At 58.4% G+C, this 16,324-nt stretch overlaps 1 protein-coding gene across 10 annotated transcripts in view; it reads right to left on the bottom strand.

The window, feature by feature from the left end:
• Positions 1 to 16,324, bottom strand: part of HDAC7 (histone deacetylase 7) — a 39,714-nt gene that overhangs the window by 6,169 nt on the left and 17,221 nt on the right. For 4 of the 10 annotated variants that reach the window (XM_055295113.2, XM_063611266.1, XM_055295110.1 and 1 more), the window contains exons 2-19: positions 15,202 to 15,252; positions 11,764 to 11,951; positions 11,541 to 11,631; positions 10,640 to 10,751; positions 8,707 to 8,822; positions 8,341 to 8,466; positions 7,513 to 7,604; positions 7,213 to 7,323; positions 6,894 to 7,074; positions 6,491 to 6,687; positions 6,067 to 6,240; positions 4,679 to 4,898; positions 3,150 to 3,283; positions 2,865 to 2,985; positions 2,540 to 2,589; positions 1,093 to 1,200; positions 803 to 858; positions 541 to 628 (exon numbers count right to left, since the gene is read on the bottom strand). In XM_055295113.2, coding sequence (XP_055151088.1) covers positions 541 to 628; positions 803 to 858; positions 1,093 to 1,200; positions 2,540 to 2,589; positions 2,865 to 2,985; positions 3,150 to 3,283; positions 4,679 to 4,898; positions 6,067 to 6,240; positions 6,491 to 6,687; positions 6,894 to 7,074; positions 7,213 to 7,323; positions 7,513 to 7,604; positions 8,341 to 8,466; positions 8,707 to 8,822; positions 10,640 to 10,751; positions 11,541 to 11,631; positions 11,764 to 11,951; positions 15,202 to 15,252 — 2,216 coding nt within the window. Of the gene's footprint in view, positions 1 to 540; positions 629 to 802; positions 859 to 1,092; positions 1,201 to 2,539; positions 2,590 to 2,864; positions 2,986 to 3,149; positions 3,284 to 4,678; positions 4,899 to 6,066; positions 6,241 to 6,490; positions 6,688 to 6,893; positions 7,075 to 7,212; positions 7,324 to 7,512; positions 7,605 to 8,340; positions 8,467 to 8,706; positions 8,865 to 10,639; positions 10,752 to 11,540; positions 11,632 to 11,763; positions 11,952 to 15,201; positions 15,253 to 16,324 lie in introns of all 10 variants that reach the window. The other 6 variants (XM_055295114.2, XM_055295111.1, XM_063611264.1 and 3 more) reach the window with 4 other exon arrangements.

Genomic DNA, 16,324 nt, shown 5'->3' with positions numbered 1-16,324 from the left:
AGGGACATAGCTTAGCAGTTAAACGCAAGCACTCTAGAGCTAACCGGCCTGGGTTCAAATCCATCTCACGACTTACGAATGACTGTGTGTGAGTTACTTAATCTCTGTGCTCACTTTCATCTGTAAAGTGGGTTATAGTCAGGATTAAATCCATCATGTGTAAAACCATCAGTGTCTGGATGTGATTAGTGGTGTACTGATGTTATCTGCTATTATTATTATCATCACTACCTGTACAGGAAATGCAGAAATTACTAGATCTGCCAAAAGAAGCCAATAGAGGTCAAAAGACAACACTCAAATGACAGCTCCTACCCATTGCGGGGGTTTGCGATGGCTGAATGCGTTCCCACACGCCATCCCCTCTAGGCCTCCCAACTGTGATGTGGGTGTTATCTTCACCCACATTTTACACAAGGAGAAACTGAGGCTCAGAGAGGCTACTGCAGAACTAAGACATGAAGCCACATCTCTAACATCAGGATCAGGGCTTTTCCCCCAGGACTCTCGAATCGGAGGGTGCTACGAACAGGCACCTACCCAGTCTACAATGAGGATCTTGCTGGCCTTGCTCTGCTGTTGCAGCTGCCGGCAGGCGATGGCCACTGAGTTGAAGAAGCAGAAGCCCCTGGAAGGAGAGGTAGGTCCTGCCAGCCCATTCTCTCCACATGCCCTCACCTCCCCAGGCCCCTGGGTTGGCCCAGCCTGAGAAAGCTCAGGGAAGAAGAGAGAATGTCCCTAAAGGAAGTTCCTGGGGGCTTGCCCCCGACCTCATCCCACCCAGGTCTTCCTCTAGCCTTACATGGCTGTTGAATGATCTGCATGGTGTCCTGGGGGCCGCACCACAGCGAAACCATTCTGGAAAAAGAAAGAATGCTTGTCAATCAACAGACAGCTCTGACCCACAGCTGCATGAACGTACCCCAAGAGTTCAAATCTCAACCTGGTCCCCAGAGCCCTCAATTTCCCCCCCAAAACCCTGCGGCAATCTCTAAGAGGAATGCGATGCCTGGGGTTCTGGGCCTGGATTCCCCACTACCCCACTCTGCTGCCTCCTTTGTGGTGTGTCCACCTTCAACCCAAACCTCCTACCTTTAGCTCACGAGAAGCCACTTTGAAGGCGAGGTCAGTGACACTGCCAGCGGCCCAGCGGGCTGCATTGGAGGAATGCAGCTCATTCCAGATGGTGTCAGTGTCCACCTGCAGGAGCCAGAGTCAGGGCCCGCATCATCCAAGGCTTCACACAGGAGCCAGGGCCCAAGGAGGTGGTCCCCACCCCACGGCCAGGACCCCAGGGGCAGGGAGCTGGGCAGACAGTGCTGCCTCCCCAGTGCCCCACCGCCCAAAGGCAAGGCCTCCTGTGTCCCCCAATCCCAGCATGACTTTTTCCCAGCTTAAGTCCCAGCACCAGCCCATTATCTGGCCAGCACTCTGCTGGCAGCATCACGCCTGCCTCCCCGGTCAGGGGAGGGGGCATGGCGTTACCTGGGCGGGACTTGGGGTTTGGGCCGGGAGGGGGTTTTAAGCCCCAGCTGACTCTGCTCAGGCCCTGCGGGACGGTCGGAGCTGGAGGGGCCGTCTGCACCACTGTCTTCCACTCAGGGCCCCTAGCCCAGGCTGGGAGGCCCCCCAAACCCAGTCCCTGGGCCTCAAGGCTAGGGAGGGGCCGGGGGGCATGATGGGGAGATGGGGAGGGCGAGGCAGACCGAGAGAGGCGAGGAAGGCAGAGAGAGTCGCAAGAGGCTGGAGAAAGAGAGAGAGAGAGAAAGACAGAGAGGGAGAGGAGGGAGGAGAAAACAGAAGCAACAACAGTTGGAAAAACCAGAAAGTGGCAAGAAATGGGAAGTTGTGAATAGGGCACTGACTGGCTCCCAAAGTCCCCCACCAACTACAGCTCCCACTTTCCCTCCGGAATGAGGCCTCCATCCCCTGCCTCTACACACCTTGCTTGAGAAACTACTGCAGGGATAGTGTTAGGCGAAGAGAGCTGAGCCGGAGGGCGCGGAAAGCTCCCTTCACAAAGGGGTGAGGACTGAGGAAGCAAAGCTCGCGAGCGGAGTCTGGGGCTGTGTCCCGGAGTAGGGAGTGCTGGGATCGCCAAGGACACTGGAAGCACCACCGTGATGTCACATCAGGCAGCCCAAGGTCTGGGGACCAGGCAGAGGTACCCCAACTTGCCACTTCAGAGCAGACAGAGCAGCCTGGCGGCCAATGCCTAATCACGGGGGTCTTTGAAGGGAGAGATGACCCTAAGCCCCAGCCTTGGCCCTGCTCCTGAAACCTCACTCAACATCTACCAGACACCTTCTAGGGGCGAGGCTTAGGCTGGGCTCCGCATTCGGGGGACACTGTGGGTCCGAGACACGCCTGTCCAAAAGGAGCTTCCTGCTGCAGGGGGCACCTCAGGAAGTCCCTGGCCCACCCTGTCTGGCAGAACCACAACAAGCAGAGGTTCTGCAGGGGCTGGGCCTGGGAGAACCACAGGGAGGAGAGCTGAGAGCCCTGGCAATGCCCCCCTGCGACCCCTGGGCACACTTACCCCAACCCCACCACAGGGCAGCATCACAAACATCCGCTGTGCCAGGAGCCCTGCGGAGAGAGGCCCAGCCCACGTCAGCGTGAATACTCAGCCTTCAGCCCAACAGGGAGCAGGGAGCCCAGACAGCAGGGCTGGGTGAGTATTGGGGGAGAGAAACGTGGAAGGGAGAGGTGGAGGTGGGCTGCAGAGGGGCTCGGCAGCAAGATGGAGTAGGGACGTCCAGGGTGCAGGAGGAGGCTGGCTGGGCGGGCAGAGCCAAGACAGGAGTGCATGGGAGCTGGGTGAGGTGAGCGGGCATGGGGAGACAGGGCCACTAGGCCCTTACCTGCCAGCTTCCCATTGTCCAGTTTGAGGCGGCTGAGCGGGTTGGTGCCGTAGAGGAGCACGTGCCGCTCAGAGTGGACCGACTGCAGCTCTTCCAAGGAGGCCTTCCGGCCTCGGAGACACTGAAAAGGGGACCACAGAGCTCTGAGCCCATGCTTTCCCCTTCCCTCCCATCACCACCACCTAATGTGCCCCTCATCTCTCATGGGCCCCAAGGCCCCCCACCCCTCCCCTCCCATGACTCCTCCCTCCACCCATTCCTCGGGCCCCACCCGCACCTCCTCACCTCACACTGGCTCCGGAGCCCCCGCTCCTGCAGCCGGGACCAGATGCTCTGGATGCGGCCGGCGTGCTCCGGGTGCCTGCTGTTGTCACCGCAGGAGCACTGGTGCTTCAGCATGACCGAGTCATAGATCAGCCCTGCGGGAGCAAGGGTCAGAGAGGGGACCCAGGGAGTCCTCATGCCCCACGGCCTTGGCTGCAGAGAACTTGCCAGTACCGCCACAGCAGGCACCCACCTGGAGCCGGGCGGGCACACACCCCTCACACACACACACACAGGCCTGCACTTCATCCTGCCCCCTGCCCCAGCCCCAGCCCCTCACACCTGTCCACACACGCCCAGACACTTCCCCAGGTGGCAGCAGCCAACACACCAACACAGCTCCAGCCAACAAGGCTGCCACAGAGCCACGGCCTTCCCACATGCGGACACAACTGCTGGGTGGCCCAGCACTCAAGGGCCCAGCACCAGGCCCTTAAGTGCTCAGAGCAAAGCATCAGGCCTAATGTACAGCATCTCACCACGCGTGTCATGAACCCAGAGAGGCTGCCAAGGGGCAGCGGGAGGGAAAAGAATTCCTAGGAAACCCCCAAACCGGGAGCTAAGAAGCCCACGATGACACTGGACCACGTGATAGACAAATCCAGTTTTGGAGAAGTGACTATTTCAGTCTGACCCATGGGAAGTCTTAAGAGGAGGGTCCTGCTCATTGCAGGTAGGAGGGTCCTGCTCATTGCAGGTGGGAGGGTCAATTTCTGTGCGTCTAGGACACCAACGACTCTCAAAATGCTCACACCATGTGACCCAGGAATGCTACTCCTTTAGAGTGAACCTTGGGAATTAATCCCAAGCATGAGGAAAGATTTATGCATAAGGAAATTCAAATAAGCTATAATCTAAATGTCTAACTGATAAGGAATCCCTCAGTAAAAATGAAATACAATAATGAAATACTATGAGACTCTCAGTTTTAAAGACTAATTATGCCAAGAAGGAGTCATAATATGTTAACTAAGTAAAGCAGGATACAAAACGTAGTGCATGTGTTCATGACATCTGTACATGTACATATGGCCAGAACAAAGCCTGGACTGAAATACAGCAGAATTTCAGAGGGGTTACTTCTGGGTGGTGGGATACTGGTTGGTGATTTTTCTTTTCTTCTTAGGTTTTTCTGTACTCTTCAAAATGTCTAAAATACTTCTGAGCTCTTTTTACAAGCAGAGCAACAGTAATAAGTATCATTTTATAAAAGGGCTGAGTGCATTGGCAGGAGACTGGAAATTCTTACCCTGGCTTGACTACCACTTGCTATTTGACCACAGACTTGTCACCTTAGATTTCGTGAGCCTTGGTCCTCATCGGCCAAATGCAATAACCAGCTGTTCCATGTGCTCCATGGGTACTACGTGGGCCTAACAAGGCTAAGCGCTCTGTGGCCTCTAAAAACGTCCCAAGTGACACCACGACACCCACATGGACTCGTGCAGCCGAGCCCCTCCCTCCACCCGCCACCCTCCTCCCAGTCTCACCTGTGGTGAAGGGCAGGGTCCTGGCAGGGGTCTCTGAGCTGGAGAGGACTCGGGCCTGGCTGGCAGGCTCTGGGGCTGACAGTGAGGCAGGTGCGGCTGGGGAAGATTGAGCTCGGGACAGAGGCCGGTGCCCACCCTGGGCCAGAGGAAGCAGCACAGTGTCCCCGGTGCTGCCCCGGGGGAGCCGCCCAGCCAGTCGCTGCTGTTCCCAGAGCAACACCTAGGGGAAAGACGGGGCCTTGGTCTCCAGCGTCTCAGGGTCCTGCTCCCTCTACTTCTGCCTGAGGTCTTGGATACTGCCAAGCAGGCCCCTTTCCTAGAGAGATTCCAGGATAAACCTACACCTGCTGTCCAGTGGGGCTCTGGCCTTTGACTCTCTAAGCCCCCTGTCCCTTGCAGCCCCCTGACAGCCTTGCACCCCAGACTGACCACCCATTCCACCAGCTCCCTGGGCCCTTGGGGCTCCAAAGCCAGGAACCAGCGGAGGGGCGCTGGATCTTGCACTGACCAGGATGTCCTCCTGTCGTGGACTGTGTAACTGTTCAAGAACATGTATGTGGCCTGTCATCATGTGTTATGGAGTGAATTATGTTCCCCACCCTCAAATTTATATGTTGAAGTCCCAACCCCCATACCTCTAAACATGACCTTATTCAGAGATGGGGTCTTTACAAACAGAAGTAATCAAATTCAAATGAGGTCGTTAGGGTGGGCCTTAACCCAGTGTGACTACTGTCCTTACAGGAAGAGGAAATCTGAACAGACATTCACAGAGGGAAACCACGTGAAGCCACAGGAAAAAGATGACCATCCACAAGCCAAGGAGAGAGACCTGGAACAGCCCCTGCCCTCACACTCACAGCCCCCAGAAGGAACCTGCTCCACCAACACCTTGATTTCGACTTCCAGCCTCCAGAACTGTGAGACGGTAAATGCCTGCTGTTTAAGGCACCCAGCCTATATCCCAACAGCTCCGGCAAGCTAATGCACGGGGTCTTGATTCCCACAGTGAGAGCATTCTGCTGGACGTGCTGGAGCCTGGCTCCATCCCACCTCTGGCCCTAGCCACCTTTCTGGATAGAGGGGAGACATACCAGGGCAGGAGTATGTGTGGCTCCAGGAAAGGACAGACTCCCTCCTGGAAGAGGGACATGCTTCACCTGAGACTGGCAAACTGTTGTATGTATGTGTGTGTATGGCTGTGTGTGTGCATGTGTGTGTGTGCCTACACCTTAGTGTGGATCCAGCACCCAGGATCTTATAGGGCAACCATGGGTCCTAGAGCTGCCTCCTGCACTGATGTCGTATCTCCCTCCCTTGCCCATCTTATGCCAGGCCCCAGAGTCTTCTGAGGACACTTTCTGAAGGGCAGGTGGGGACTGCCATACCTGAGGGTGCTGCTGGAGAGGAGCGGGGCCCCTGGCCTCAGGCTGCCCATGGCTCAGCTCCCTGTGCTCCAGGCCATCGTCCACCACCTGGCCCGGTCCCCCGCCATCTGTCTCCAGGTCTTCAGCCGAGGGTATCTGCCGCAGCCGGGGCTTCTCACTCGGCTTGGCTGACCTCTGGGGAGGGGAGACACCTTCCTGAGAAGCCATGTTGGAGCGAGGGGCATGGGGTGGGAGGTGGTGGCTGGGCCAGGCAGCCAGTCATCTTGCTAGGACTCCAGCTGCCATGCGGCTCTGGGCCCCAAGAAGCCACATCCCCCTCTTTTGCCCTCCAGGTCCCTGCCCTTTCTAAGTACCCCTCTTCTTTTGGCCCCTAAGGCCCCAGTTAAGCACTCCCTCAATACCTCCACTACCCAATTCCTCTCACCTTGATCACCTGGACGTGAGTTTTGAGCTGCTCCAGGCGGGGCTGCATGGGGCCCGGCGGTGGGGGAGCGGTGGCACTGGGGGGCAGGGGCTCTGAGCGAGTCCGGCTCAGTGGCCAGTGGAGGCCTGACCCAGAGAGCCGCTCGGTGGTCATTAAGGACTGGGCAAAGTGGAAGGGCAAGGGCCCAAGCCCGGGCACTGGAAAGAATCGGGGGGTGGAATAAGGAGGGAACCACAGGGAGCAATGGAAGGAAGCGAGGGTATAGGGTGGGGGGCCAGGGTGCAGCAGGGCAATGCGCAGGACAGGGGGACAGAGATGGGGAGGAAGGATGGGTCCATCCCAAGCTTGGCCCTTAGCACGGTGCAGGGACCCAGCCCCTTCCCTGGAGAAGCAGCAGACTCACCAGTCAGCAGCGGGGCATGAGAGCCTGAGGGGTCCAGGAGGAGAATGGGCTGCAGGCGAGAGGGCAAGGCGCCCCCAGCCTCGGGCTCCAGGCCATGGGGCAGGAAGAGGGGAGTGTGGGGGCTCCCCAGGATTGGCCCCCGAGGGCCCAGAGTCGGATGGGTCCTGCGGTCACCATCAGCCTGGGGGAGAGGCGGAAGAAGTCACGGGGAAGAAGATTCCAGCAGAGAACAATGAAGGTGATGGGGTGAGGCAGCAGGAAAAGGGAGTGAAAGAAGCTGGGGGCGCTTGGAGTGGGGGTGGGCACCCCAGCCACTCACCCTGGCAGGGGCGGGCAGCCCCAGCGTGATTGCGGGCAGCAAGGACACTGTCGGCAAGGCGAACGGGGCCACAGAAGTCTCCTGCAGCCGCAGCCGCTGGCCCAAGAGCGCCTGCCATAGGGAGCAGGGCGAGGGTCACCGGTCCCAGACCTCTACCCCAGCGTGCCTTCCCCAGAACACCCAGGAGGCTCTGGTAGGGGCTACCCAGACCCTGTAGCCCCAGCCAGGTAATGCCGCTTGCTGGAAGAAGGCTGAGCCTCAGAACTGCCCCAGGAGAGCCCAGTCTCGGCAAGGCCTTACCTCCGAGCCCAGGATGGGATTGGGGCCGTGCTCGCTGTCATTGGGGGAGCTGCACCCTGACGCGGGCGTGCTGCTACTACTTGGGGAGGAGTCTGAGGGTTGGGGAGAGAGGGAAGTGCAGTCAGAGGCCAGGGTGGGCAGGAGGGTACAGCCAGGCCGCCTGGTGCAGGAGACCCAGGAGCATCCTCTTCCTTAACGGGCACCTTTGATCCCTGCTTTCTTTCTTTTTTCTTTCTTTTTTTTTTTTTTTTTTGAGACAGAGTCTTGCTCTGTTGCCCAGGCTGGAGTGCAATGGCACAATCCCGGCTCACTGCAACCTCCACCTCCTGGGTTCAAGCGATTCTCCTGGCTCAGCCTCCCAAGTAGCTGGGACTACGGGCATGCACCACCATGCCTGGCTAATTTTTGTATTTTTAGTAGAGACAGGGTTTCACCATATTGGCCAGGCTGGTCTCAAACTCCTAACCTCGGGTGATCGACCTGCCTCAGCCTCCCAAAGTGCTGGGATTATAGGCGTGAGCCACCGCGCCCGGCCTCCTGCTTTCTTCCCATCAGAGCAGGAAGAAGACAGGCCACCTTTGGCCTACAGCACCTTTGCATAATTTTTTGAAAGGTGCCCCCTTTTCTGGGAGATGTCACCTTAGCTAACAGAGCAGGGGCAGTGTTTCAGCCCCAACTCCCCCACTTCGGCAAGTGTGTGGGACACCCCCATACAACCACGCACGGCAGTCCTAAGGAGGGGACCCCTGTCTAGGTGGGGCCTGACCCAAAGGGACAAGACCAGCCAGGTTTGAGGATGGCAACTGCACTGGCTCAGCCGGCCCTCACCTCCGAGGGTCTCTGCGGGCCGCCGCCGGAGGCTGGGGGGCGCACTCTCCTTTCGGAGCAGTGGATTCTTCCTCCGCTCCAGGGACTTCTTGGGCTTATAGCGCAGCTTCAGGTTGGGCTCAGAGACTGCAGGGAGCACCAGCGTCACTCAGGCCCCCACCACCCTTCTTTTTTCCACCCTTTAATCCCTCAGTCCCTGTCATCTCTATCGGTCAAGGAAAGAGAAGGCAGAACCAGAAAGAAGATCCTAGCCTACCGATGATCCCCTGGCCCAGCCCAGCCCGCCCACCCTGCACACTCCTCCCCCATGTCCGAGGCCCTTCCCTCTTCCTTTGCCCGAAAGGTCCGCCTGTTTGTTCAGCTCACCTGTCTTGCGCAGAGGGAAGTGCTCTGGGGGGTCAGTGGGCAGGCTGGGAACAGGAGGCAAAAAGCTGCTGAGCATGGAGCGGGTGGCTCCTTCCGTCTCCAGGGGCTCCAGGGTTCTACAGAGTGAGTGCCAAGGCTGCTTCAGAGGTGTGGGGACACTGCCCTGAGCACGGGCCCTGGGACCTGTGGGGGAGGCTGCAGCGGGCAGGGCTGGGCAATGTGGGGCTGGTAGGAATGGGGACCATCTCCAGGTGGCAGCAGTGGGCCACCTGTCCACTCCAGCAGCTACAGTGCAGAGCTCTGACCTAGGCATAGAAGCCAGGTGCTTGGTGCGTGGGTGAAGAGCCCATTGGGGGCTCTGTCACCTGCACTAGGAACCTGCTCTGGGAACCAGGACATTTTTGCGCTCAGGGAAAATATAAAGAGAGAAGGGGCTCATGTGCAAGAAAAAAGCCAGTAGGGGGTGTGTGTGTGTGTGTGTGTGTGTGAGTGTGGGGGGTGTGTGTGTGTGTGGGAGAGAGTGTGGGGTGTGTGTGTGTGAGTGTGTGAGAGTGTGGGGTGTGTGTGTGAGTGTGAGTGTGGGGTGTGTGTGTGTGGGGGGTGTGTGTGAGAGTGTGGGGGGTGTGTGTGGGGGGGTGTGTGTGTGAGTGTGTGTGGGGGGTGTGAGTGTGTGTGAGTGTGAGTGTGGGGTGTGTGTGTGTCTGTGGGGGTGTGTGTGTGTGTGAGTGTGGGGGGTGTGTGTGTGTGTGTGAGTGTGAGTGTGGGGTGTGTGTGTGAGTGTGTGAGTGTGAGTGTGGGGTGTGTGTGTGTGAGAGTGTGGGGTGTGTGTGTGTGAGTGTGTGAGAGTGTGAGTGTGGGGGGTGTGTGTGAGTGTGAGTGTGGGGTGTGTGTGTGGGGGGGTGTGTGTGTGAGTGTGAGAGTGTGGGGGGTGTGTGTGTGTGAGTGTGAGTGTGGGGGGTGTGTGTGAGTGTGGGGTGTGTGTGTGTGTGAGAGTGTGGGGTGTGCGTGTGTGTGTGTGAGTGTGGGGGGTGTGTGTGTGAGTGTGGGGTGTGTGTGTGGGGTGTGTGTGTGTGTGAGAGTGTGGGGGGTGTGTGTGTGAGAGTGTGGGGTGTGTGTGTGGGGGGGGTGTGTGTGTGAGTGTGGGGTGTGTGTGAGTGTGTGTGTGAGTGTGTGTGAGAGTGTGGGGGGTGTGTGTGAGTGTGGGGTGTGTGTGTGTGAGAGTGTGGGGGGTGTGTGTGTGTGTGTGTGTGTGTGTGAGTGTGGGGTGTGTGTGTGAGTGTGAGTGTGGGGAGGTGTGTGTGTGAGTGTGAGTGTGGGGGGTGTGTGTGTGAGTGTGGGGTGTGTGTGTGTGAGTGTGTGTGGGGGGTATGTGTAGGGTGTGTGTGTGAGTGTGTGAGTGTGTGTGTGTGTGAGTGTGGGGGGTATGTGTAGGGTGTGTGTATGAGTGTGTGTGAGTGTGTGTGTGCGTGTGTGCGTATGTGAGTGTAGGGTGTGCGTGTGTGAGTGTAGGGTGTGTGTGTGTGAGTGTAGGGTGTGTGTGTGAGTGTGTGAGTGTGTGTGTGTGTGAGTGTGGGGGTATGTGTAGGGTGTGTGTATGAGTGTGTGTGAGTGTGTGTGTGCGTGTGTGCGTGTGTGAGTGTAGGGTGTGCGTGTGTGAGTGTAGGGTGTGTGTGTGTGAGTGTAGGGTGTGTGTGTGTGTGTGTGTGTGTGTGAAGGGCTCGGGTGGGGTGGGGAGAGAATTTAAAGAGAGAAGAGGGCAGGTATCGGTTGAGAGAGGGGCTTGGGGGCATTATGTTTAGAGGAAGGGTAAGGACTGGCTGTGACGGCTGGGGAGGAAGGAGGCAAGTGTGTGTGTGCTCATGGCTAACACGGGGGCGGGGGCGGGGGCCGAGGGTGCATGTGGGGACACGAGGGCAGGTGAGGAGGGTGTTACCTGTAGGGAATGCCAGGGCTGTTGGGATGGACTGTTCTTTCTAGGGCCGCCTGCTGTTTTTTCAGAATCACCTCCGCCAGCTTCTGCTTGACCACGCTGCTGGCTACAGCACCTGTAGGGGCAGAGTCATGAGGGGGCTGGAGGTGGGGGGACAGGCGGCCTCGTGGCACTCCCTGGCCACTGCCCTGTCCCCATCCTCAGTAGGAGGCGTCCCAGGGACTCCCCAGGCAAGAGCCAAGCCTGAGGCCCTACCCCTCCATAGAGCCTCCAGACACCACCCCCCACCCCCACATCCCCCACCCCCACATCCCCCACCCCCACATCCCCCACCCCCACACCCCCCACATCCCCCACCCCACATCCCCCACCCCCACATCCCCCACCCCCACATCCCCCACATCCCCCACCCCCACACCCCCCACATCCCCCACCCCCACATCCCCCACCCCCACATCCCCCACCCCCACACCCCCCACATCCCCCACCCCCACATCCCCCACCCCCACATCCCCCACATCCCCCACCCCCACACCCCCCACATCCCCCACCCCACATCCCCCACATCCCCCACCCCCACATCCCCCACATCCCCCACCCCCACATCCCCCACCCCCACATCCCCCACATCCCCCACCCCCACATCCCCCACATCCCCCACCCCCACATCCCCCCCACATCCCCCACCCCCACACCCCCCACATCCCCCACCCCCACACCCCCCCACATCCCCCCCCCACCCCCCACATTCACAGGCAGAACCCAGGCAAGCAGCGGGAAAGCCTCGGCTCAGGCCCAGCTCGCTGTACCCCTCCCACCTCACCCCTCACAAGCCACACAGGCAGCCGCAGGCACCCGGCTGGTGGGGCTGGGCTGGGCTGGGCTGGGGTGGCCACCTCCTTACTTCGCTTGCTCTTGTCCTTGTGGAGAAGCTGCCGCAGCTCTTGTTCCTGGGGTCCCACCTGCAACTCGGGCATCGGTGTGTCCATGGAGAGCTGTGGGCAGGGCCGGCAGCCCAGAAAGGGACAAGGAGTTGAGGACTGAGACTGCTGTCTAGGGAGGCTGAAGGCATGGAGGCTGGGGACCAAGCTCAAGGTGGCCCCACATGCAGGGAGCTCCATCTTTACCCTCATGGGCTCCACCGAGCGCTGCTGCTGCAGGCCTGCTAGAAAGAGGTGGTGGTGCAGGCGCTGGGGACGCTGCAGGGCCAGCAATGTGGGCTCTGGTGGGGGCTCCACTGGGGGCCGCTGGCCCACCCGCAGGTCCATGGGCTGCGGCTGAGGGCCTGGTGTGTCTGCACAGGGCCTGGGGCAGCCTGGGGACAGAGAGAGGGAGCAGGGTAAACTGGGGCATGACTACAGCCTGATCCTCCCTCAGCCTCCCTCAGGCTCACTTGACAATGGCAAAACACTCTCATGGGGTTTTTCCTCACTGAATCCTGTCGTGGTCCTGCAAGGTAGGTATTATCAATTCCATTTTACTCGTGAGAAAAAAGTCGCATGAACTATACAGTTACACTGTATCACCGGTGGTGTTTGAATGGAGCCTTCCGACTCCACCACAGTGCTCTTCCACTAAACACGCTTCTCCCTGGGCGGGGGGGCTGAGGGCTACGGTGATCTATGATGGGCTGCAGATCCTATGGTAGGACATTCTTGGCCCTGCCTTCTCCCTCCCTTCATCCCTCCCTGGAGTCAGAGGATTTGCCCAGCTGCCCTCTAATGAGTTGGGCTCAAAGGAAGCAATCAGGCAGGCAAACAGGCCCACTTTGTTCTGCCTCCAGCCCCAAGCCTCACAGGCCCTCTGCGTCGCCACCCTCCCATGCTCTATCTCCAGTCATGAGTTAAGTGATGCCTCAAGCCTACAGCCAGCCCTGACCGGCCACGTTGGGCCTGCAGAACCCTGTGCCCAGGGCAGGTTCCTCAGCTCACAGGGCCCATGTGTCCTTGGGCCTGCTCCTGGGTGCCTCCATGGCAGCTCTGGGCCTGGCATGGTCAGGATGGCAGGCACGGCTGCCTCTTCTCAAGTGTCCTCTGCACCCACACTAGGAGCACCCTGCCAAGGCTGTGGGTGCAGGGGCTATTTAAACTGGCCACCAGACTAGGGTCCATGCCAGCATAGCCAGCTGGACCAGGCTAGGCTGAGCAGCCAGAGAGGCTGAGACACTGGGAGATGGAGCTGTTGCAGCGGGCTTATCCTGGAGAAGGGGAGGTGGGTGGGGTAGGAGCAGGCCAGCCCCATGGGAGGGCACACAAGTGGAGAAGCCTTCCTGGAGAGGCCTCCTTCAGCAATTCCAACGCTGGGCATCTCCCAGTGGGGCAGCCACAGACTGTCCTCAGGGGTTGGGGCGGAGGAGGGCTGGAAAGGCCTGTGGCAAAGTACCAGTCCAGGAGTCAGAAATCATAGTCTCCAGGCCCAAGCCGGCCACTCCTAAGCACAATCTTTACATCTACAGCACTTGTGCATGAGCATCTACAAAACCCTATCACCTCATCAACCCACTGGCCCTGGGGGGTAGTCATTACTATCTTCTCATTCTAAATAAGGAAACTGAGGCTTGGAGGTGAAGGGCCCTGTCCAAAGTCACCCTGCTAGGGGCAGAGCTAGCATGGATTCTGGTCCTATGAAGGCAGGTCCTCCAGTTTTCCACCAACTTTCAGGAATTCACCTCCCCTCAAGGGGCTTTCTCACTAAGCAAAGAGGGGTTTGCAGTAGGCTGTCATTAAAGGGCATTCACTCTAATATTCCCTGACTGTGACATGGACACAAGACAGGAGCCCAGCAAGGAGGTGCCCGCCATGTCCCCGGAATATCAAGAGGCCCGGAGGGACGGTGATGGCTGTGCACCCAGATGCCGCCCGCAGTAGAAAATGCACGGCTTTGATGCCCCACCCCTTGTTCACATTGCCTCCCAAGAAATCCGGATTCTCATTCGGGTTGAGTCTGGGTTTCGAATACCAAAACACTCCTGCCCCAGGAAAGGTTTCAGTCCTTCCACGTTCTGTGTCCTGGCTTCCCGGGATGACTCCCCTGATTATGCAAGAGGGCTTGGGGGAACCAAGGCCAGCCACCTGGACCCAAGACCAGCGGCTTCAGCCACACACGGACTGTGAGCAGCCCCCAGCAGGGGCCCGTCCCCTCACACTCTGCATGGCCACTGCCTCCACAGCAGAAGGGAATACAGGATGGGCTCTGCCTGGAGCCCTGGAAATACTTTTCGAGGTGCTTTAGCATTTGTGAGGCTCCACAATCTGGTCCTAACTTGGCTTCTCCCAACTTGGTCTGCATCTGAACATGAACCCTCCACCTTGGCCATCGGCTTCCACTTGTCATAAATCCACATCTCTTCTGTTCTCTGACCTTTTGCTCACAATGTCCCCCTGCCTGTGCTGTCCTCATCCCTGCATTCTACTTTTCCAAATCCTACTCTTTGCTCAAAGCTCAGCTGGAATCCTCCCTCATCCCTGGACCCTGCCAGCGCCTAACATCCCTCCCTCTTTTGGACTCCAATCATGTGGCTGTTCCACACCAGGATTAGTGCTCTGTGGGCAGGTACCGTGTCTGAGTTAAGCTCCATAGGGCAGGAACTTGGTTTCATGCATTGCTTATTATTCCTAGCACCTGGAATAGTACCTAGCACATGACAGGCACTCCACAAACATAGAATCAATGAATAAATCAGTGTCTCTCCTCAAATGTCCAGGAAAGTACCCTGGCACAGACACAGAGCTCATTAATGATTCTTGAACAAATGGATAAACTCATGAATCAGTGTCCTCTCATTGGGCACTGGTCACATTATTGCATTCTATTTTTTTTCTCTTTGTATTTGTGTGTGCTTCCTCCCTAACCTGCCTGTTAGCTTTTCAACAGCCAGGACTGAAGCAAGGAGGATACCTGGGCTCCATTTCTCCCTGCTATATGGAATTATTAGGCATCAGGCCGTATATCTTGCACTCAGTAGGCCCTCAGTTGATATTGGCTGCGCTGAAGGAAGGGCAGGCTGCGTCTAGTCCAGACCTGGCCCCATGGGCATGTCCTAAACCAAAGCAGCAGCAGGAAGTCCAGTCCTTCCCCAGGGCAGCCTAGCAGCAGAGGAGGCTCGGGCCAGTAGAGGGAGGAGGCACAGACGGTGACAGAACACTTCCCCTCCAGCAGAGCAGTCCTGCAAGGGCTGCCATGCCCACCTTGCAGAGCCTGTGTGAGGACCGAGTGAGTCCACACACGAGAACACACCTTGCCTGGTGCCTGACATGGGGTAGGGGTCTCAGCATAAATATTAGCTTCTTACTTTCCTTCCTGTTTCACTGCTCCCAGCAAGGACAAGAAGGGCATCCTGTGTTTCCTTTTCCTGTTGTGTTTCCTAGCACTGCGCCCAGCCAGCATCCAGAGCTGCCTCTCTTACCCCGGCTCCTCGCCCCTCCCTGGAGCCCCCACCTCCTGGCTCTCTGGCAGATCAGCCAGCGACCCTGCTTCTCTAACCCCTCAGCTTCTCGCCTTCTTACAGCCTTTCCACCCCTCATCTTCCACTCCCTACCATGGGCTCCCCCGGGTTTGACTCTTACCTGTGCCAGTGGGGCTGCAGTAGTGGGCACCCGGGCTCACCTGGGTCCCATCTGTAGAGAGAAGAGAGACGGAGTGAAAGAGCTGCAGGGAGGGGTGAGGAGAGGGAGCAGGAAGGAAAGAGGGTCAAGCCAGGCCTGCTCCCTGCCACTCCAAGCTTGAGCACGCCAAGGCCTGGGACCTCCACCAGAAGCTCATCAAAACTTGAAGACCCCACCCCATTCGACTGCTCCAATCCCCCTGCTGGTGAAAAGGGCTCTCAGCTCCCTCTTCCTCAAGTCACTCATTCTAAATGACTTGAGCTCAGACTACAGCAAGAACCTAAGGAGGCCTCAGCTCACCCAGCAGTGCCCTCAGCCCTCCCTCCTGTGGTCAGATACGATCTTCCCTGGGCAGCCAAACCAGGCTCCCATCGCCCGACGGAAAGAAGAGGGCCGAGAGGTGAGGCGGGGCCAGAGGTGGGAGAGCCTGGCTGGAGGGACGGCTGTGGGGACAGGAGGAGATGGGGAGGAACAGGCCTGGAGAGAGGGACCCCGGCCTGCTCAGAGCCTCCCAGGTGGGAGTAAAAGGAGCAGGAGGGGACACAGAGGTTTCCAGAGTTGGGGAGGGACTGGGTCATGGCCCGGAGCTCAAGTCAGATCTGATGGGAACTGTGAAGTGGTCAGGTCAGGAGTGCACAGCCCAAAGACCCCGTAATGCAGACTCTTTTCCTCCCACTGCCCCATCCTATGTCCTGCTGCCTCTGTTTCCTCAGAGAAGGGACCTACTCAGCCTCTTTCCCAGATAATCTGAGACAGAAATCTTTTCTTTTGGAAATGGCTACCTCTCTCAGGCTCCTAAGCCCAGCAAGAAAACCTGTAGTAGGGCACAAGCTGGTCAGCAGCAGAAAGCCCCCAGGGGACATGGAGGCCAGCTGGGGTTGGAGAAGACAGAGATGAGTCCTGAGGCCACCTGTCCAGGACAGACACCTTTCCCTCTTGCTGTCCAGTTCAGGGGCAAGGAGACAGGAGGCCAGGAGACCCAGAGGCTGCCTGGAGGGGGTACTGGGTGGACACAGAAGCGCTCTGTCGGCCAGACTTGGGGCAGAAGGGATATTTTTTGAGAAACTGCCGGGGTGCTCCTTTG

The sequence above is a fragment of the Symphalangus syndactylus genome, chromosome 10 (assembly GCF_028878055.3).
Source record: "Symphalangus syndactylus isolate Jambi chromosome 10, NHGRI_mSymSyn1-v2.1_pri, whole genome shotgun sequence".
In the NCBI taxonomy this organism is placed as follows: Eukaryota; Metazoa; Chordata; class Mammalia; order Primates; family Hylobatidae; genus Symphalangus; species Symphalangus syndactylus.
The sequence above is the reverse complement of the archived record's forward strand: the minus strand, read 5'-3'. Positions and strand labels throughout refer to the sequence as shown.